Raw genomic sequence first — 22,255 nt, forward strand, 5'->3', positions numbered from 1 at the left:
ATGACTGCAAGGATTCATATTCTTAGGTTTTTTCGGTAAAGTCACGTAGGTAAAAAATAAAAATTAATAAAAGTAAAATAAAAAAAAATCACGACGTTTTGGAGGCAACACAAGCTTCCGTCTTCAGGTGGAACCGTCACAGCTATCGTGGTGTGACGGTTCCACCTGAAGACGGAAGCTTGTGTTGCCTCCGAAACGTCGTGATTTTTTTTACTTTTATTAATTTTTATTCATTACCTACGTGACTACGGAAAAAACCTAAGAATACATAACTCATTTTACGCTAAATCCACCAAGAGGAGACCGTGGCCAGATGCAGATAGCAATTTCCCAAGGCTGTAACCTGATTCAAAGTGGTCGTTGTTTATAAAGACCGGTCCCTGGCATGGAAATGTGGAATTACATTGTATCCACTGGTTCACAGGGGCAACAGCAGAAAATAAATTAGTTTTTTGCAACGAACCTCAATGGTTAAATAATGAACAACTGATAGGTGCCCCATTGTGGGGAGATCTTCTTTGGCAGAAACAAATTCCACGGACCAACAGAGATGTTAGCCGTGGTCAGGAAACGATCTCAGGTTGCTGGAGTCACAATGCAGTGCACTAACCAATGCGCCACCACTCAGAGCTGGCCACCAGCAACGGTACGAAGTGCCATTTGAATGTAACATTTCCGTTCAAACTTGTCAGGTTTTTCATCTGCTTGCTTTAATGCCTTATTGACCCGTGAACAAAACTTATAATCGCCCATCATTCAATAACGATGGTGCACAGTTACACGGGTGCTCAAAATCGTTTTGAAAACGTGACATTTATCACATTTATGGACGCTTAGTTTTTTTTATGCTATCAACACATTTATCTCTGAACATCAATGTCCTTATTCTCAGTTACTGTCAATAACCTCATCCCAGATGGCACAATTTGTTTGTCCTGGAGACAAAGTAGTTCAAGGAATACAAACCTAAACAAACTAGGACAGCCAGAACAATACGCCAGGACAATAAGCCTCAAATTTACCATGCGATTCAACCCTACATAGAAACGTATGCAATGAGCAGAGGTGGAATTAAAACTTCCAAAGTTGGGTGGCGGTACTGCTATTTTAAGCATTTTAATTATGGGCTCTACATGAGGCAGTGCTCATCTCCTGTTTACAGCCAGAGCCAGTGGTGGAAATTCTTCATTCCTATGACTGGGACAAGTATATCCATAGGACAACCACTGTTGACTTCCACACAATGTGGTTATCATTGTATCGACCCCAGAGGAGATGATGGGCTGAGTCAACCGCCAACCAGGATTTGAACTCGCAACTTGCTTATTGCATTCATTGAAGCTGATTAAAGTAATGCATTATCATACACACATTGATTTTCTTCGAAGATCCAGGGTCAACCAATGTCATTGTTCTCATCCCGGTCTCAATGAGATAACAAAGTTGTCATTTTTCATTGTTCTTTCATTTCCGTGGGCGTAGAAAAAAGTTTGCACTCGGATACGCAGAAATCTTTTTGCAAACTTTAGCAAATATTACAGGTGTATGTATGGCTTTGTGGCATGATGCGCTAACCACTGCAACACGCACAAACAATAAGCATCTCCCGTATAGACACGTAGACTATTGGGGCAAGTATTCAGAATCAGAATATGTATTTGTACTGGAGGAATCCGATGAGCTATAAAGCCTCCTTCCCCCCACCCCCGTGCCTATATAAAGCCACAACAGCAGATACGTTTTTCTCACCTGAAGACGGCCGCTTGTGTTGCGACCGAAACGTCGTGTTTTCTTTTATTATTTTTTCTATCTACGTGACTTTACCGAAAGAACCAGAGAGTATAAACCTTTTTCCCACAGATGTCCAGGCAGTGTTGTTAGCATGCCCCTTTCACTGGTGGCAGAGCACACGAAAACAGGTGCGCTTCGCCAATATCACATTCGGCCATCCCTTGCTGATGTTGACACACTGCACCATATAACAGTACTCAATAATAGCCGAGTCAACATTGTGGCGGCCCAGTTGAGATATTCATCACTGACGTTGGCCAATAGGAGGAGTCAAACTCGGCTCGCAGGGTTTGTAGCGAGAGTGCGCGCGCCACTGCTCCGTCTCTCATGCACGTCGCACAACCGATTCCCTTCGTCGCTGCATCGTCAGCACCAAACATGATGGGGAGGTTTGTTCACGGGGTCTCGCCGAGGCCCCCCCCCGCCTGCCACCAACAAATGCCTGCGGCGCTCGAGGCAGCTGCCTTTTTCAAACACTCGCTGCCAAAAGAGATGAATACTGGGGGGTTGCCCTCGGTGAGATGGACAGCAGCGGTAGTGGACAGCAGATGGCAGAGATTTCTGATTGGCAGCGCAACCCGTTCCCAGCCTCCTGCCCTTCAGGGGAGTCACTCTCCTGTCATGTATTGGCATTCGTAGTTTGTATGCGTTTATTCCGTGTGTGTGTGTGTGCGTGCGCATTGTTGGCTCGGTGGTAAGCGCACTGCGCTGCAAACCCTGCCACCTGAAACCTGACCACAGTGAATGTCAGTGGCAGGAAGTCTTATCAGAATATGTTTCGGGCCTACCCTAGGTCTGCTCAGCCTTAAATACGTACTTCGTGTGGTGGGGAATTATCAGTACTTGGGGAGAAAAAGGCGGCCGGGCATGGTGCTGGCTGCATCACTCTGTCAAGCGCTGCACTGACCTTAATAGGTGCTTGCTAACAATTCTTATCTCAATGACTTGCATGGTCATATGGCGAGTTTATATTTGCATGTTGTGGGAGACATGCCATTGCTGTGAGATGCTGCGACATTATATTCATGTTCTTGGTTCTTTCGGTAAAGTCACGTAGATAGAAAATAAAAATATAAATAAAAATAAAAGCAAAAAACTCACGACGTTTCGATCGCAACACAAGCGGTCTTCAGCCGGCGGAGAGAAAAGAGGTTCAAGCCTCCAAACGCAACTGCTTATAAGGGTTTCCAAAGTGACGAGAGTTGGGGGGGAGGATGCTACAATATTTGCAACCCAGGTGCAATTCCTCCACCTGGACAATGCTTGCGGCAAGTGGTATCTGCAGCTGGTTTGTGCCTCAATGAGGTTAACTCGACCTTAAATGAACACCTGGCGTTGAGTGTGATTCACATCGGCAATGTGAAGTCAGACAGTCGGTCATGATGTTGGTTATACCACACATGTGTGGACCATGCTGGCCTTAAGGGGTGCTCCCTAAGATCCTTGGTCTGAATGGCTCTTGATCCAATTGCTGTTAGAAGCAACCAGCTGGTACATGACAAGTACAGTAATAGACTTGGTATTACAAACGGAAAAAAAATTGTTTTGCTACTCAATTAACTTAAACAGTGGAGCTCATCAGCAAGGCACAGGTAAATTGAAATTCTTAATTTCTATGGTGGGGTTCAGTATCCCCGCAGGATGGTCACTGTTGGCTTCCCGCGCCAGTGGTTCTCATTTGATGAACCCGAAAGAGATGATGATCCGAGTTTTGCCCAAAGCCTGATTTGAACTCATCGATTTGTGAAAGTCGCAAACCCACTGAACTCCAGGTTGCCGGTAAATTATAGCAACACAAATGGGTTCAAGGACTCATCTGTGTCTCCCTCTCAGTGTTATCACTTCATGAGGATGGGTTTTCTGCTGTTACTCTGATTTCCTCCCACACACGAGTTGCTCCTTAATTGAGGTGATGGGATGGCTCAGGCATTTAGAGAATTGAGCTGGCATCGCTGACATCCTGGGTTCAAATCTGGACAGCCACCCATGATTCAACTGGGTTCTCAGGTCCAGTGAGTTAATTGCCCCAGCGCAGTCACCAACTACTGCAACAGCAAAATGTCACATTTTTGTGAGAGTGTTTTGTTGTTGTGGTTTGGGATTTCACTCAATTTACAGACCTTTTTTCATCAAAATCTTTCTAAATTCAAGTTAAAATCATCTGTTTGATTTTCATGTGACTAACAATCTCGAGAGGGCATATAAGATGTGTGCCCATTGCGTGGATAAGAGGTCAATACGGTCTCTGACACAGGATGCTAGCTCGATATTAAAATTGATGTTTCTTCATCCATTAACATGATATCTCTAAGAATCAATGCATAACATTTAGGAGAAAAATTAAAATATGAAAACGTCAAAAATAATTATCCAAAGGATCTGTCCAGACACCAAAACATCCCAATTTAGGACCGTCCCCACAAATTTTCTCGAATAAACATGACTCCGGCAAGTGTCTCATCAGTGAGTTCTCTATGGTTCGGCCGCATAATACTCCGGCCAAATTGACTTCGTAGAACCCTCGTCCACCCGACATAGCCAAACAAATTCAACTCGTCACTCTGTACAAATGTGGCCAGACCATTACGTGGCTTAACCCCGAAGTCAATGATGAATCGTGATATCTATGGACTGCGTTAAAATATACACGTTCAATGACGACTATGGATCGCCAAGACGCCGATTACTCCGAGCACCCGTTCGCGGCGTCTTACTTATTTGGCCTTCTTCTTCCCCCCTACCCCCCCCCCCCCGGTCTCTGCCATCTCAGCGAGCTGAACAACAGCCGCATGTCGCCGTACTTCCCGGCGGACAACGACGACGAGAGTCCTTTCATCTGCTCGCTGCCCCGAGACAACGGCATGCAGACGTGCGACACCGTGCCGCCCTCGGTGCTGCCCGGCGGGCCCCGCTGCCGCTGGCCACCGCCGTTATCGCTGCGATCGTCGTCGCCGCCGCAGTCCTCTTCGTCCTCGCTGTCGTCATCATCGTCGTCGTTGTCGTACGATGCCAACAGCTCGGGGCTCTCCTTTGCCACGCTAGGGGAGGCCGTGGCGGCTGGCCACGGCTACCCTTACAGCCAGGGCGGCAACGTGAGCGGCGAGTGCATCAACTGGAACCGGCTGTACACGGTGTGCCGGGCGGGGCTACGCAACCCGCACAGCGGTGCCATCAACTTCGACAACATCGGCTACGCGTGGATCGCCATCTTCCAGGTGGGTGGGTTTCGGTGGGCATTGAGTCATGGGGAAGGGAGCAGATGGGGCAGTTTTCCCCTCCGGGTCTCAGATCCAAGGGGGCCTCAGAAAGGGCCGAGCGAGTTTCGGTGGGGGGCTGGGGGTCTCATCTGGCATTTCATCGTGGGTCTCCAAAAAATATTAGGGCAGCCCTGGATGTGTGTGTGTGTGAGTAACGACTCACATACTGAATTTACAATTGACACTTTCATTTGAATAAGTGTAATTTTTTTACGTTAAATTACTCAACTTAAACGAATATTTGTTGATAATCATCATTATCTACCAATTTCGAGCCACTATCAGTTCTTGTCCTTTGGCCATCACCCATTCTAATGTCTTCTGCTCAAGCCCACGTGTCTCCAATTAGCATTTGTTCTCTGAACCACGTGTTCCTATTTTTGTCCTTAAGTATAACTCCCAGAATGCATCTCTCCAATCTCAAATGTTTTTTTTCTACTTTTCAGCTTTTCTTACATTTATTTGTGGGTGTCCATATTTCCAATCTGTTAAGTGCAAGCAGGTAATATGCACCGATTGAAAACACTCCCCTTTTGGCACGTTGGATAATGCCACTCCATAAAGAAGAAGCAGTCATAGGTAGAGAAGAAGACGGTGGATGTGATCTTGAAGAGGCGGAGTGAGTCAGCATTGCAGATGACAAGAGAGAGATAGGAGACAGGTCCGTAGAGGAAAAAGGGGCAACCTCCCATCAAATGGGGGTTGACTTGGGGGCTTCAACACGCGGCCTTGGCTGCTGGAGTTAAGGGCACGCATAGAGTGTATGCTTGAGATGAGAGGGTGAGTAGTAGATTTGGGCAAGTCCGTGGAGAATCTTGAGAAGTTGGTAGGGCATATCTTTTGTTTTGCATTTCGTTTTGTGTCCTTCCCCCGCACCTCCAATTAGCAAGGTTGGCTACGTACGGCATGAAATAAGTTCAATGTACAGTACATATAAGATTGGGAGCCAGTTTGAGGAGGTGTATGATGGTGGTGGTGTAGTTTCATTTGCAAGTGTGGTCTGGAAGACTGGTGGCTGCATTCTGGGGTTTGTAGCTGACGAATTTGGGGAGTTGGGGTGTGATGATGGAGGCAGGCAGTGGATGTGGTAAGGAAGTGGTGCTTGTGGCAGGTGTTATGCGCACAACAAAGAGCAGAGCGCCGGGCAGATAAAACACAGCACAGTAGGAGGCACAGGCGGTGCAATTGCCAGTCATCTCAGTCAGTCAATCCATGGCACCTGGATCTCTTTTGCCAGCGGGTGTTTCGACACTTCACGTGGCCTTAAAGTGCACATAGCCTGGGACAAGCACAATCGACATTCGCCACTTAGTGTCGAATGGCGATTGTTGTTGATGTTGCACGGATAATTGTCATGCAATCAATGCAATACAATAGAATATCTAAATAGCTCAAAAGTTAATGAAAAAAAACTCTAGTCTTTTATCAAGTTCATTATTTAAACGGGCAATGTGCATACAAATGTGGCAAAGCAGCGACAAAGTTGTACAGCGTAACGGTCCGTTGTAAATAAAGAACATATTTGCTATTTTCGGGGGTTCTGTTTTATGATTTAGTGGAAATGCCCAAGGGTTAAAGAGCCAAACTGTCTCTGTGACACAACAGAGCAGAATCAACCACGTACATTATTCAGAGTACAACATGACATCATACAAATTGCATGACATTATACAAAGAAGCGCTTTGAAAGAAGTGTACTTTGAAATAACTTTTTTTTCGCAAACCCACATTTCAGTACAGGTTATCATCACGACTTGTGAGCTTTTATAATGTATCTCTGCTCCTGCAGAGACGGGTTGAATGTTGACTAATGTGGTGTCTTGTTATTATGCGGCAAACACATTGAATTAAAAACTGTCTCCCAGCTCAAACGAGCGTTGGGGTGGCATTCATCTCCATTGGGTGAGCCTGGACCAGCAGTGGAAATTCCACATTCCAATGACGGGAGCCAATCTCGCCACAGGACTATCACTCTTGGCATTTCGTAAAGCTGTACAGTACTCACTTTGTCAACTCCGGAAAGATGATGGAACTGGCAATTTCCCACGAATGGGATTTGAACTTCGAACCGTGAACTCTCTATAGCCGCAGCACAGTCAAGTTTAGATATTTGTGACGTAACAATCTCCTTTCAGGAAAACATGAGCACCACTCTGTGAACAGTCAACAACGCCCACTCTTTTGTTTTTCTCTCCCAGTGGATAGATAGACTGGCCTTTCCATAGGAATGTGGAGTTTTCACCATCTTGAGCATAGATTGATGAGCAGCAATTCGCGATGGGGACTACTACTGTTTGTAAATTCGGGGGGGGGGGGGGGGTGGCGGGGAGGATGTGTCGGGTCTGCTGTCTGGATTGGCTGAAGAAATACCATTTTGTGACAGAAAGGGAGGTGGAGCGAAGATAACAACATTAGTTCAGCAATGAAATGAATCACAGCTGCGCAACACCGGCGGGCATGACATTAAAATACTTCTATATTTACCCGGCAAAGCGGCACTAAGTCTCAAGACTCCAACTCGCAAGGGCCACCGTGCGCCGTTTGTGTGTTGGCCAATTCCCTAGCATAAGGTGTTTGTTTTTTTTTTGCTTTGCTACTGGAAGGAAACCCACACATATCGAGGGGATGATGCTCGCCGCTCAAACCTGCAAGTTGCGAAGGTACCCATCGTAACATTGAGAGCCATGAGGCAGCAGTGGCATTTCCACGTGCCCATGGCAGGGCCCGGTCTCGGTGCGATTACCACTTTTGGCTTCAAACATTTGTCATTGAAAATTTTGTTGACTTCGGAGACGTGATTATCCTTGAGTCAGGCCTCACAGCACTTGGCCACGTGACTCATCACAAACCTACTTTCTGTACCTCCACGTCCTACAAACATGTCCTCGTCGCACCGTAGGTGGGTGTCCCACCAACCCCTCGCTCCCGACCACCACCACCACCACAAAGCACAGGCATTCGTCGTCGGCACGTGGCCATGGCTTCACCTGGCAGTGGAGAGAGCATGGAGGCCGATGTCGCTGTCGGTGGCGATTGTTCGGCATCCAACAATTCACCCTCTCGGTGGTTTCCACGATTAGTTGTTGTGACTCGCTTTTTAGATTTGGTTCTTTTCCATCTTGTTTTTATAGCTTCAATGTAATGCTTATTGTGTTTTATGTCTTATTTGTAGTTTCACTTCCTCCATTCACCTACTTGGATTTAACATTACGATATAAAGGTAAAGGTACAGCACTGCAATTGCTTGCTCATGCCACTGCTGGTGGAAGGGCTTCCACCAGGGTTACCTCGAGTGGATATTTGGTCTACTCTTTCACGCTGACCAGATGTGTTGGAAGAGGTGGACATCACCCACACTGTACCCCACCACACACACACGACCTGTCGATCAACTGCGGTGTTCCCATTTAAACTGGACAGATGCGCCGAGCCGGTAAATGGAATCGAACCAGCGACCTCCGGATTGCAAGTCCAGTGCGCTTACCTTTGTCCACGGCAGCATTCCCATAGCATTTAACGTGCGATTCTCTATGTATGTTGAACTTCTTTCGCACCGTGCGATGCCAACCGTTGCTACCCGGAGGCGCGGGGAACTTCAATGATTGTGACCAAGAGGAGGAGCCTCACGTGAACATTTGAACGAATGCACCGCGAGCGTGAGATTCCGTTTGAGTCGACCGAAGATTCGTCGCTGCGTTCACGCGCCTGATGAAACACAACGTGCTGTTGCCCACGCGTCGGCCCAGGCCTTCCCGTGCAACAACAAAACGACGAGGAGCTTGTTTTCTCGGCGGGCTCCCGTCCCGTTATTCATCGTTTTCTCTGCCCGATCGCTGTGACCCGCTCCCCCCCCCCCCCCCCCCCGCTTCGTGCAGGTCATCACGCTGGAGGGATGGGTGGACATCATGTATTACGTGATGGACGCCCACTCCTTCTACAACTTCATCTACTTCATTCTGCTCATCATCGTAAGTGACGCCGCTTGCCAACGGAGATGCCATACACCCCCCCCCCCTGCCCTGAGCTGCCCCTACTCTTTCTAGCCGTGCAAAATCGACGGAATGTATTCGCCCCCTCAGAGGAATCCCCGAGGGGCGGGTACAGTACTGTTAACAATCACCTGTGAGGGAATAGCGGTGACACAAATGCGATGGGGGGTGGAGGAGGTCATGTGATCAGTGTATTGCAAGTATGGCTCACCTTTGTCTCCCAGCGCTGGAGAGATTCAAAGTTAGAATGCAGTTTTTTATTTCATCAGGAAGTGCCCGATAAGATGGCAGGCTCTGTTCTATGTGCGTCCCGAGTCAGTCCAGCGCTGATGTTGATAACCGCAAAGTAATCACCGATGTTCATAACCGCCGGACCATATCGTATTGTGCCTAATCTCGTCAGATTTCAAAAGCTAAGCAGGATGGGGCCTGGATATTCGCTGAATAGGTGATCACCGCACACACACAGGTTGTCATTGGCTACGTGGTGCGAAGTGGTGTGTGCGGAAGAGGGTCGTGCAAAATATAAATTGCTGTACTGGACTCTGTTTGCCCCACGTCTATGCTCCGCACCTTGAAATGATTTTTGTGTTCAGTTTGTTGTCCTTCCCCCGCACCTCCAATAATGCACGGTTGGCTGCCCAGCATACGCACTCGCACCTTCGCCACTTCGCATTTACCAGCGTGGCGAAGTGTGGTCGACATTCCCCACAACTCACGCGGCGTGAGGGAGAGTCCCTCGTCCAGTGGTAGATCGACAAGGCCTGCGCGTATGCAGTGCCATAACCTCGCGTCGAAGAAGAAGGCCCATGTTGGAAATGAGTCGGCCATTCTGGACTCGAGCCAGGGTCCGCCTGGATGGAGCCTAACAAAGTACGCTTGACGAGCACGTCACAAGAACACATTCCTGCGAAGGGAGCTGGTAGGAACGTTGGGTTGCTCGGTCAATGGGCAGGGTCAACGGCGGCGTGGTGTATATTACGCAAATATGCCCGACTGTGAGGGCGGGCACAAGCAGGCGTGAGTAGGTTAAACGTTGAGTTTTATAAGGGCACCACGGGGTGACCAGCCCCTCCCCACTCAGCCCCACCCCTCCCACCCACCACCCAGCTCCACCCTCCCTACCCAGCCCCTCCCCACCCTCCCCACCCAGCCCCACCCCTCCCACCCCCCACCCAACGCCACCCTCCCCACCCAGCCCCTCCCCACCCTCCCCACCCAGCCCCTCTCCACCCAGCCACTCCCCACCCTCCCTTCCCCAACCAGCCCCACCCTTCCCACCCAGCCCCTCCCCAACCTCCCCACCCAGCCCCCCCTCCCCACCCAGCCCCTCCCTGCACGACGGACGGACGGACACAATAATCCCCTGTGCGCTGGTGTAACCAGGAGGTTCCTACCAGTAAAACCGCCGTGTAAATGAACATTGCTCGACAAACGAATGGACAAGCCACTGCCGACGAAGGCCGCCCCACGCCCTGTTGGTCGCGAGGCTTGTTTGAACATACTTCGCCATGCCGGGGTCCGTCCGGTTTGGTGAACGTGCGGGTGGCCAAGGCCAGACCAGGTGGCAATGCCACGCTTTGTTACGCCAAGGCCATGGTTTGAATTCAGATCGTTGGATTCGGAGTGCGGTGTGCACTGCACGTTCCAACTTGGGACCACTCCATTAATTATAGTCAAGTAATTTTTACATTCATAATTTAACATTAATATCTATTAATGCCCACTAAATAAGTCACGATTGTGGCTTGACGCCTCATTGCGCAATTCTGTATGGTGTCTCTAATGGAACTTCCTAACCACTGTGTCGCTGTTCCACCCCTTGCCATGCTATTAACCACCAAGATAAAACGTCCCCCTTTTAGCCTCATAGATAATTATCGGTGTAAGTGATGTTAGCGTGCTTTGATTAGACCACAATAGCACACACCTAACTTCCCCTTGGGATTGTTATGATGTATATGAAAACTCAACTCGCATCTGCATCCAGGTTAGTGAAAAGAGATTCCCATTAGAGGCACCATAAATCATCGTGCATTAGGAGGCATGAAGCCAAAAAACACGTCTATTTGTGGACCTTAATGCACGTTAATATTAATTATGGAATATTAATATTAATTCATATTAATAGTGAAGCAGCTGTACAGTGGTTAGCGCACTGCACTATGAACCCGGGTACCTTCATTCATCTCCAGACCACGGCTAACATCAGTAGCGATATCTGAACCGTTCATACCTGCCCGCCCCCCCCAATCTTCCCTTTCCCTAACCCACACTGACAAGTGTGGTGAAGTATGGTGAAACATCACCCCCCCCCCCCCCATGAACTGATAAGGTGTGGGGGGCGAGGGCCAACGGGGGGGGGGGGGTCATCCTGCGATGGATTTAACAAAGACCCGTACATATTTTATTATTTTTATAATCACTCATGAATATTGCATAGCTGCTCTTTCAATCGAGGGCAAGGGTTGCCAACCCTGGCGTGATTCACTAAAATATCACGGGGGGGTCAATTATACTCATCGTTTAAACGCCCTTGCAAAAGTCTCCCCCTGCTTATTTTGTTTTATTATTATTGCCGTGGACATTATAACGAGCGAGATGTTCCTAAAGAGGCCGAGTGTTGCGTATCCTGAGGGAAATTTTTGCCGCTACCGATATTTCACGTCGGTTACCCGTGTCGTTCGTCTTCCTTGTCAATTATAACAATTTGGCGTTTGAGCCTTCTCATTTTTAAAAAAATTATCCTACAAGAAGATAACCAACGAGCCGTTTGACGTGGGGACATAATACAAAACTCATTACGCGTCGTGGTGTAAGGTAACGGATGATGAATATGTCGGAGGCAGAGGTGTGGACTCGAGTCATGTGACTTGGACTCGAGTCAGACTCGAGTCGTGAATTTGATGACTTGCGACTCGACTTGGACTTGCATAACAATGACTTTGTCCCACCTCTGAGATGTGGACTCGAGTCATGTGACTTGGACTCGAGTCAGACTCGAGTCATGAATTTGATGACTTGCGACTCGACTTGGACTTGCATAACAATGACTTTGTCCCACCTATGAGATGTGGACTCGAGTCATGTGACTTGGACTCGAGTCAGACTCGAGTCATGAATTTGATGACTTGCGACTCGACTTGGACTTGCATAACAATGACTTTGTCCCACCTATGAGATGTGGACTCGAGTCATGTGACTTGGACTCGAGTCAGACTCGAGTCATGAATTTGATGACTTGCGACTCGACTTGGACTTGCATAACAATGACTTTGTCCCACCTCTGAGATGTGGACTCGAGTCATGTGACTTGGACTCGAGTCAGACTCGAGTCATGAATTTGATGACTTGCGACTCGACTTGGACTTGCATAACAATGACTTTGTCCCACCTATGAGATGTGGACTCGAGTCATGTGACTTGGACTCGAGTCAGACTCGAGTCATGAATTTGATGACTTGCGACTCGACTTGGACTTGCATAACAATGACTTTGTCCCACCTCTGGTCGGAGGTCACATTTAATGGTATAAATGTGCGATGAAAGTGTACATTTTGCTCTTTTTGGCACCCAATTGATCCCCACGGTTTTTCAGAGGCTGTAACATCGAACAAACCCTCCTTTAGCAGCTGTTAGAAGAAGCAGACTGCACCGAGTGCACCATCAATCTTGAAACTGGACCGGAGTTTGCCTGCTTGAAGATATTCTTGCGGGACAACATGAGGACCGAGAGAAAATATGCAAAATTTATGTGACGTATTTAAAAAATGGGCTTCCACACAGTTCACTGTGCATTTAATATGGACTTTATGTATGTTCATTATATAGGCATTATATGTTTCACTGTACCTACATATGCCATGTAAGCAGAAGGCATTTTACTCTAACCTCGGAATAAAATGAAAGCGAGACTTTTTCTCAGATTGATATGCATGCGAAGCTGATGACATGTGCAATTTGTAAATAAAATACTCAATTTGAGATGTTACTGTAATTAGCACAAATATGTTGACACCATTCACTCCCCTGTCAGCACCAAGACGGTGCTGGAATGTGATGTCATGTGAACAGTAATTTCGAGTCCAACCACAATGCCGTTGCTGGTCATGCAACCATGCTTGCATAACTGTCATGAATAAAAATGAGAATGCCAATCACAATGAATGTGAAAGATGCTTATTTACTAACGCGGTGCCGTGTACACAAGTCAATATTCAGAGCCAAGCTAAGGTATGCCCGATTTATTGCGCTTCAGTGGAAGTGTCCACCACTCAACAAGCCAAGATGAGATTGTTTCCCATTCATTGGGGGGCGGGGGGGAAGTCTGACTTTAATTATAAATTGTTACTTCGATTTGACTTACGAATTTGAGATTTACTTTATTTGCAATCCATTCATTGTTTACGTTGGCACGCTACTTTTTTGAATATGTAAATTCTTCTCTATTTTTTTTGCAATTGCTTCTCTCTTCTCGAATCCTTGCCCCTCAAACTCCGTTCTTATTTAACATTACCCCCATCCTTCTTTCCCCTCCTGTGGTGTCGCCCATCCTCTTTCTTCCCCCCCGTGGCCCCACGCCGCTCCCCTTCGTCCCGGGCACCGCAGATCGGCTCCTTCTTCATGATCAACCTGTGCCTCGTGGTCATCGCGACGCAGTTCTCCGAGACGAAACAGCGCGAGAACCAGCTGATGGAGGAGCAGCGCGCGCGCATGCACGGCAGCGACAGCTCCCTCGCCAGCTTCCGCGAGCCGGGCAGCTGCTACGAGGAGCTCGTGCGCTACCTGGGGCACCTGCTGCGCAAGGTGTGGCGCCGCTCCTCGCGAGCCTTCGTCGACGCTCACGTGGCCCTGCAGCGGCGCATCAACCCCAACGCCGCCGCGGCCGCAGCGGCTGCGGCGGCGGCAGCGGCCACGGCCGCCGGCGGGCGTCCGCGGCGCGACCAGAACGGCAGCAAGCAGGGCACGCGCCCGAGACGCCGCCGCAAGGGGAAGAAGGGCAGCCGCAAGAGGCGCAAGTCCTGGAGGTCGGTGCACCACCACCACCTCGTGCACCATCACCACCACCATCACCACCACTACCACGTCAACGGGGGAGGCGGCGGTGGCGGCGGCGGGCACCGGCCGGCGCTCGCGCGGTGCATGTGCCGTCCTCGTGGCGGCGGCGGCGGTCCCACCGAGCGCGACGTGTTGCCGGCGGACGTTCGGACGGCCGTCGTGGTGGTGTCATCGCCGCCGGCGCCGGTGCCGCCGCTGCCACCGCCGCCGCTTTCGTCGCCGTCCGGTAACTTTGGTGCGCGACGCACGCCGGGCTTGGCGTCCGTGCACAGCGTTTACCACGCCGACTGCCACCTGCTGGCGGGACGCCCACTGCCCTTCCGGGGTTCGTCGCTCACCTCGGAGGCCACGGTGGCGGCGGCGGCGGCCTCCGCCGTGGTCGCGTCGGCCGTGTCCCAACGGCCCCCGCCGCCTCAGCCGCCGCACGAGATGAACTACCCGACCATCGTGCCGTCGGCGGTGGTGGTGGCGCCGGACAAAGGGAACAAGACGTGGAAGGCGCGAGGGCCGCGCCGGGGAGAGTCGCGGGCGCACAGCTCGAGCCCCACGGACGCCTTCGCCAAGCGACACCACATCTTCGCCGCTTACGGTACGGTGCGGCTCAGCAAGGGAGCACCGCTCGGTCCCACACGGCGTAGATTGGGTCGTCGCGGGAGGTGCTAGTTGGACTCTCCCGCTTCTTCTTCTTGGTTATTTTGGTAAAGTCACGTAGAAGGGAAATAATAAAATAATAAAAATAAACATAATAAAATACAATTCTCACGACGTTTCGGCCACAATGCAAGCAGCCATCCTCAGGTGAAGAACAGGGCTTCTTTCGAGAGTTTTTTAAAGTTTTGAGGAGGTTCGAGTAAACGTTGGGTGAACCGGCAGCCAATCGGGGTTAGGCTGGGGCAAAGGGGGGGTGGGGGCAACCGCGTGGTGATTCAGCCACCGCTCAGTGTGATGCTCAGTGATGCTGAGAGCGAGTTTCACGCAGCGTATGGCACGGGACATTCCCCCCCTCCTCCCCACCCCATCATTTTTCATCATCTCCTTCCTATGATCACAATGTTTCTCGTGGTTATTTATCCTTTTGTTGTTGTTTTGTCCGTCTCTTTTGTTCCCTGTTTTTCATCGTTTCGTTTTTCATGCCTCGTTTTTATTGCATCTCGTTATTGTGGTCCACCATTGCTTGTTTCTGCACTCCGGTCGTTTTGGTTCGTTCTGTTTTAGTTGCTGATATTCCTTCCTTATATTTGTTATGTCCATGTTCCCCCTTCTCTTGTTCTACTCCCATTGTCTCCCTCTTGCTTGTGTTGTTGTCGTGTTATTTATTTTGTTGTTATATATTTACTCTTGGGTTTAACTTCTAATTGTTGTCTGTTACACCTTTCTTTCCCTCTAGTTTTCTCTGTATTTTTTCAAGTTACAATTTTTCTCGTAGTTAATTATTTTTCATATCATTTAAACCATTGTTATTACTGTGTTGTTACCAATTTTGAACAATTTCGATTTTAAGCTTTCGTGACTGCAGGCATTCATCTTCTTGGTTCTTTCGGTAAAGTTATGTAGAAGGAAAACCAAGAAGATGAATTTTGAACAATTTTGGCTCGTTAAATTTCACAAGTCGTTCTCCAGAGGATTCCTACCCACTGTGACAACTTGCTGCATTTTAGCTGCCTGGCGCTCTGCTCGTTGTTGTGAGCGTCGCACCTCTGCCCTCCGTTGTTGCTGGAGGGCAAATGCCTCCGACTGCCCAGTAACAACGTCCTTCATGAACTTCCTCCACAGAGGCCGATCTTGCTGCTGCTGGTATCAGTGGTTGTGGAAAGTCCACAAACTCAGCCCGTTTCTTCTGTAGCCCATGCTGTGCCCGTTTAGCCCCCTCTGTCTGGCCAAACAGTAACTGCTTGGGCACGCGGTGGCTGGGCATGCAGGCTACAATGGCCCAGCCGACACAGCCCCGCCTGCTGTAGGAGTTCACTGATGGGACTGTGTCCAGATCTTTGAAGGATCTGTGATATCCTCACACAATGTAGCCGTCTTGAAATTTAGGATGGAATGTACACACACCCACCCACACTCAATGATATATATTTTTATCATCCTTTATATGCAATTAACAATTTTAATATGCAAAGCCACATTAGTTGAAAGCATGCCGTGAAATTGTAAAAATCCAACTTTAATGCAACCGTGCATTAAATTTCAATGGGCGCCCCTCACTTAACAGACTGGCTTGCTCGACTCGCCGTTTTATTTATATGAGGTTTGGCTGGAGGTGCATCCAATTTTAGCCCGGCCCTTTCAATCAATGCAGCAATCAAGTGTCATGCACCAGTGGGTGGATGGAGGGTGCATTATAGATTGAGAGTGCTGTGTGTTTTTTCTGTGCCGCGGGATCGGCAGGAACTGGCCGCCCTATTAAGCGAGAGTGAGATTTTGGCCGCGTGTCAGCAGCGTGTTTTTGTGTAATTGTGCCATTTGCCGGATTCGTCATCACTGCGGTCTGATAATCATCAAATGTTCGAACTTAACTGGACCCAGTATCGCGTGTGACTGCGATCTCAAACGTGGAGCCGCAAACTACGTGGAGTGTACAGATATTTACTCGCATCGTTTTTATTTCTATTTCAAATCTGCTTTGGCAAAGGGCGGCAGAGTGGTGCCGTGCTAAAACTTGTTCCTCGCAGCAATAAGTGTCTGGGTTCGATTCCGAACCAGACTTCCTGTGTTGATTTTGTACATTCTGCCCATTTTCTGCATGTCTTTCCTCTGGGTTTTCTGGCTTACTCCCATTAGACATGATTTATTTATATCATTTGTATCGGTCATTTATTGCGGTGCTGAATATTTACCTGCGTATTACCTAATTGGCATTGCACCGAGCAGCATCCCCCCCCCACCTACTGTGAAAATTTGGGAGGATCCTCTGTAAAAAAGGTGAAGACTCAGGCTCTTCTGGATAAACAAGCGTAATAAGGAACTAAATCCACGTGGGGATTGGTTAATCACCAGGCATGTAACAATGCAGAGAATCATTGATTACAATCGATTCAAACGCTCCCGTTCATTGAATTGCGGGTGGAAAAAGAAATGGACTACCCGTTATGCAAATTGATTGTGAATGCTACAGCTAGGTCTACGAATTGTACACACGAGGTACAACGATGGTCGAGGTAGGGCAGTAAACATGTATTATTTAGCTTGTGCACTGTATTAATTATAGCTAAACAACTTCCAGCGAACTTTCATTTCAGAAATTCACGACGTCCTGGCTGACAGCCACCAGTGCTGTTTGTGCGCTGATCTGAGGCCAGTAAACTAATGCGCTTTACCTGCAATTAATGTGGCTAATAAAAGAATGCCACGAAATTCACTGCTTACCTTTGCCATTGTGCTTCAATGATGTATGTTCGCCGTTAAGGTAGGTCCCAAAAGGATCAAAAATTAATTGAAATTGCTGACATCTTCCGGTGCTGAATTTGATTGCTCTGCACGCGGCTTTTATGTAGCGGTTCTGTTTTTTTATTATAATTGTAAAATACGTCTAAGTGTATTTTATTTCTTTAATGGTGATTAGGAACATTACCTCCTCGCCGCAGTGGACTAACAAATGCAACCGAAGCACTGGGCCAGCACTCTGAGGTCCTGAGTTCGATTCCTGGGTCTTGTTGTAAAGCGCTGGGTTTGCCTGAGCAGTGATTCTTATTGAGTCCAGTCAACATTGTACAAAAAAACAGCACAGATCTGATATGACTCAAAATCAAGACCAAAGTGCCTGCTTGCTGCTCAAACAAGCATGGGGTGGCATGCATCTCTGTTGTCAGCCATGAGTCGCTGGTGCAAATTCCACATTCCTATGGCAATGGCCAGTGCATCCATAGGATGACCACTGTTGCTGATTCATCGATTGACATCGAATCTGACACTCAAATGGTGGCCCCGATGGCTCGGAGGTCGGAGCACTGAGCAGACACTCCTGAGAGCCTAGGTTCCCATCCAGATTCAGCCGCCTGTGATTAAACCGGGTTCTAAATGGAGATGCACTTGGCGTAGTTACCAATGTAACACGTAATAGTAGGAGGCTTTCACGACCAACATCCATAATAAAGGTTATTTTTTTTGGGGTTAGATCGCGTAAATATGAATTTGTCGTTAAACCCGCCACCACCCGACGCCAGCGAAACGTCGTACTCGCATTGTAAATGTTATTGCGGGTTTACTCTCAAATACACCGGTTAGTGCTGAACTAGTAACTAATTGGCACGTTTAGTTTACATGACCAACCTTGCTAATTATCCGTGTCGGGTGGTGGTGGGTTTTACGACACATTTATATTTGCGCGATCTAACCGAAAAAACCTTTATTGTGGTTACAGTACCAATGACTATACAAAAATAACCTAAAAAAAATGTTGGCTCTGCACCTAATTTGCAGTGATCTCAGAAGTTGTTCTGCAGTATTCCGATTCACACAGCCAAGTGCTGCTGTGGCAGAGAACGCGCCTCGCAATCTGAGGGTGGTTAATTAAAATCCCGGTTGCCATTCGGCACAGCCCACCATCTCTATGGGGATGATCAAAACGAGCACCTCTTTGTGGAAATTCGAAAAGTGCTTGGTTATGTAGACGAACTGCTCCTCAACCATTGGAACGTGATTCAGGACCGCCAATGGAGATTAGCAACACCCAACATTTTGCCTGAGAGGATCAATACTCACGTGACAACTTAGTTTGTGTGACGTTATTGGTGAGCTGGCTGAGACTGTTAAAATAACTTTTATAATATAGTAATGGGCTTATTTACCCACGATAGTCTCGGAGTCTCAGGACTTTTTCAGGGGGGTACTGCTTTGGGACAGTTTGATCAATTCCTAGTCAAGCGCGAGGAAAGCAGAATTCTTGGAGAAACCGCAATACACGTTGTTAGGGATAACATTCAAATGTCCATCCCACCAGATTCAGGAATCCATTACTGTTCTCATGGCGACCTTTCTTCTTGAGAAGCTGATTTATTATTCTTTGGTTCTTTCGGTAAAGTCACGTATAAAGATAAAATAATAAATTTAATTAAATACTAGCATACGACGTCTCGATTGCAACACAAGCAATCATCATCAGGTATAAATTAAATAGAAAACACAAATCTAGTATACTTAGAAATGTAATGTAATACAACAGAGAGTCGGATAACATAACATTACATTTCTAAGTATACTAGATTTGTGTTTTCTATTTAATTTATACCTGATGATGATTGCTTGTGTTGCAATCGAAACGTCGTATGCTAGTATTTAATTTAATTTACTATTTTATCTTTATACGTGACTTTACCGAAAGAACCAAAGAATAATTCCTGCAGTCACGAAAGCTCCAAATTAAGTTTGAAGCTGATTTATTCTCTGGTGGCTGGCCGGAATTGAACCCACAATCAAAGCAGTCCCGGCCCTTTGTAGGTAACACCGGCATGAGCAAAAGTCTCCCAAACATATTTCAGAGCACGGCATGAAAAATGCACTCTCTTACACCCTATTATTCTATATTTCATTGTGGTAGCCCGCATAAATATATTAATATGGCTCCTGCAGAAAGCAGGAAGAAATAATGGAGGTGTGACGGCATGAACATCATGAACCTCGATAACCTCTTGATTTATATTTCAGCAAAGTTCATCAGGACAATATAAAAATACATTCACAAGGGGCTTCAGATAAATCTAGTGGCCATTTAAATGGGATCCTGGCTCTTCCCATGCGAATGTGGAATATTCCACCCCTCCAACGTTATGGCTGCGAATGGAGATGAAAACTCCCCAGGGCTTGTTTTGGCAATGAGAGACAATGTTCTTGACTTTTTGTGTCAGGGGGCGATTAAAAACTGCGTGGCTGGCCTGACATAGAGGGAATAGCGTGACAGCAAAGATTGAATTCACATTGAATGGTATCGAATAATCATCGTCATTGTTAACATTTAGCGTGAAACCATCTGGTTTGCTCATGAACAGATATTGGGTACTTCTGATAAATCCTCCATGCAGAAAAATCTTGATAAATGTTTGAGACAACGTCCAATTGAAATCTGAAGACAACCCACACTCACCAGACGTGGCTTCCAGTACCGTCCGCACGTCGCCGCGGTTGGGAGTGGTTTGACGAGGGAGACTGTCTGTTCCGGGTGGTGATTAAAACGTTGAGACATCAAGCCTCACGGAGCGAGTGCATTGCACTTAAAGAGGGAACTGTGTAGAGGAATACCACAACTTCATCATGGTCGCTCCTTGCTCTCTCGGTTAGGACGGAAACTTTCGATCACCTCTGGTAACGATTCTCCTTGGGGAAACTAAAATATTTTTTTAATATGCCCACGTGACCACGTGATGGATTGTTACAAAGAGAGCATTTCTCAAAATCTCCTCATTATTTAAAAGCCCGTGTTCCTTTATATTGCTGGGATGGCATAACATCATTGAGGCTGTGCCCGCATAATTAAAATGAGGGGTTCGATGAGGGATTTTTTTTTCTTTTACGTTGAGTGGGAAACATCGCGCGGTGATTTAGATTCCTGCCTTGAGCGATGTGAAGACCTCCACTCTCTCTCTCTCTCCAGGAATATACGCAGTCAGCAGTTCGCACCGGACACTCGCACATGGTGCTGACAGTTCTTTATTATTGGCATCATTAATAATGAAACCGACCTGGAACTGAACGGCGTCGCGTTGTAATGAGCAAACGTTTTGGGCTGTGGCAATTCCACAAGGGGAGGAGGGGGGCATAGGAGAGTGCGCCGAGCGTGCCCAAACGCACGACTGGTGCGAACTACCGGAACGTTCTCGAGGGGGTGCGAAGGTGAAATAATGCAAAAACGTACGCGAGTCCAGGCTTGTGAGTTAAAAAAAACACCGGAAAACTGACAATTTTCATATTTGGGATGCGAGAAATTACGACGCAAACCTTGTTTGGGTCACTTACGGGGGCCAGGGTCAACCGAGCATTCTAAATCACTTAAGTCCTCTATTAGCAATTAACAAAACACACTTCCCATCACCAGCGAACCAAGTAATTCAACCCTTGTGGAATGTGACGCTAAAACTGAGAAAAAAACGGCAGAAGCCCACCGCTGGAAACCAGTGTAATATATTTGAGCGAATGGGACGTCTCATAATCACATCTGAAAACCCGATCGGGGCACGACTCGGCCCAGAGTGACAACGTTCGTACGCGACACGAATCCAGGCCGCGCCGCGTCAAGCCGTGCCACCGTGTGTGTCCGCCCTCCCGACAGCGGGCACGAGCGAGCTGCTGTGCCGCTGCCCGGCGTTCCCCAGCGTCCCCCTGGGCGTCCCGCAACCCGACCTGCTGCCGGCCGCGGCAGGCGAAGGGTGCGCCCTGTGCGCCGCGGGACAGGACGAGCCGTCGTCGTGCAGGCGAGGAGGAGGAGGCGGAGGAGGCGGCTGCGGCGGCGACTCGGTCTCGGAAGGCTCCGCCGCGTCCGGGCGCGAGTCCCCCTCCAGCGCCCGCGACAGCTTCGGGCCCGGGGAGGCCGTCTGCTCCGTCTGCCGCTGCAGGCGGCACTGCCGCGACCGCCAAGCCGGCTCCGGCTCCGGCTCCGGCTCCTGCTCCGACTCGGGCTCCGGCGACGGCAGCGATTGCGACGACGACGACGACGACGACGACGGAGACGATGGCGGCGACGACGACAGCGACGGAGATGAACGCGACGACGGCGACGGGGAGGACGGGGGACGCGACGGGACGGGGAAGCGCGGGTGGCTGCGGCGCTGGAAGGAGCGGCCGTGCGTCGCCGGGATGGCGCGCTTCTGCCACACCGTGAGCGAGCGCTTCAGCTGGATCGTCAACAGCAAGTACTTCAACCGCGGCATCATGGTGGCCATCCTCATCAACACCGTCAGCATGGCCATCGAGTACCACGAGCAGGTAAGATAGTTCGTCGGCAGCGGCGGTAGCGGCAACGGCGGTCCATCCACTGATGGACGGAGGCCGATCTATTCAAGCCACCGCCTTCCCCCCACAGTGTCGACATGTAACAATCCGTCTCAGATTTTCACACGAGTTGATTTCATGGTTCCTTCTTCGTGGTGGAGGTACTCTCAGGCGCATCCCCTCAACTTAATTGTCCATCATCCCCTTCTAGCGATGTGTTCGGCTCATTCCAACTTC

At 48.6% G+C, this 22,255-nt stretch overlaps 1 protein-coding gene across 2 annotated transcripts in view; it reads left to right on the plus strand.

Annotated features, from left to right (window-relative positions):
* LOC144934781 (voltage-dependent T-type calcium channel subunit alpha-1H-like) overlaps positions 1 to 22,255 on the plus strand; it is a 296,378-nt gene that overhangs the window by 162,858 nt on the left and 111,265 nt on the right. For both annotated transcript variants that reach the window (XM_078860925.1, XM_078860935.1), the window contains exons 6-9: positions 4,562 to 5,006; positions 8,924 to 9,016; positions 13,646 to 14,684; positions 21,360 to 22,012. In XM_078860925.1, the coding sequence (XP_078717051.1) occupies positions 4,562 to 5,006; positions 8,924 to 9,016; positions 13,646 to 14,684; positions 21,360 to 22,012 (2,230 nt within the window). The remainder of the gene's footprint in view (positions 1 to 4,561; positions 5,007 to 8,923; positions 9,017 to 13,645; positions 14,685 to 21,359; positions 22,013 to 22,255) is intronic.

The sequence above is a fragment of the Lampetra fluviatilis genome, chromosome 1, assembly GCF_964198595.1.
Source record: "Lampetra fluviatilis chromosome 1, kcLamFluv1.1, whole genome shotgun sequence".
Lineage (NCBI taxonomy): Eukaryota > Metazoa > Chordata > Hyperoartia > Petromyzontiformes > Petromyzontidae > Lampetra > Lampetra fluviatilis.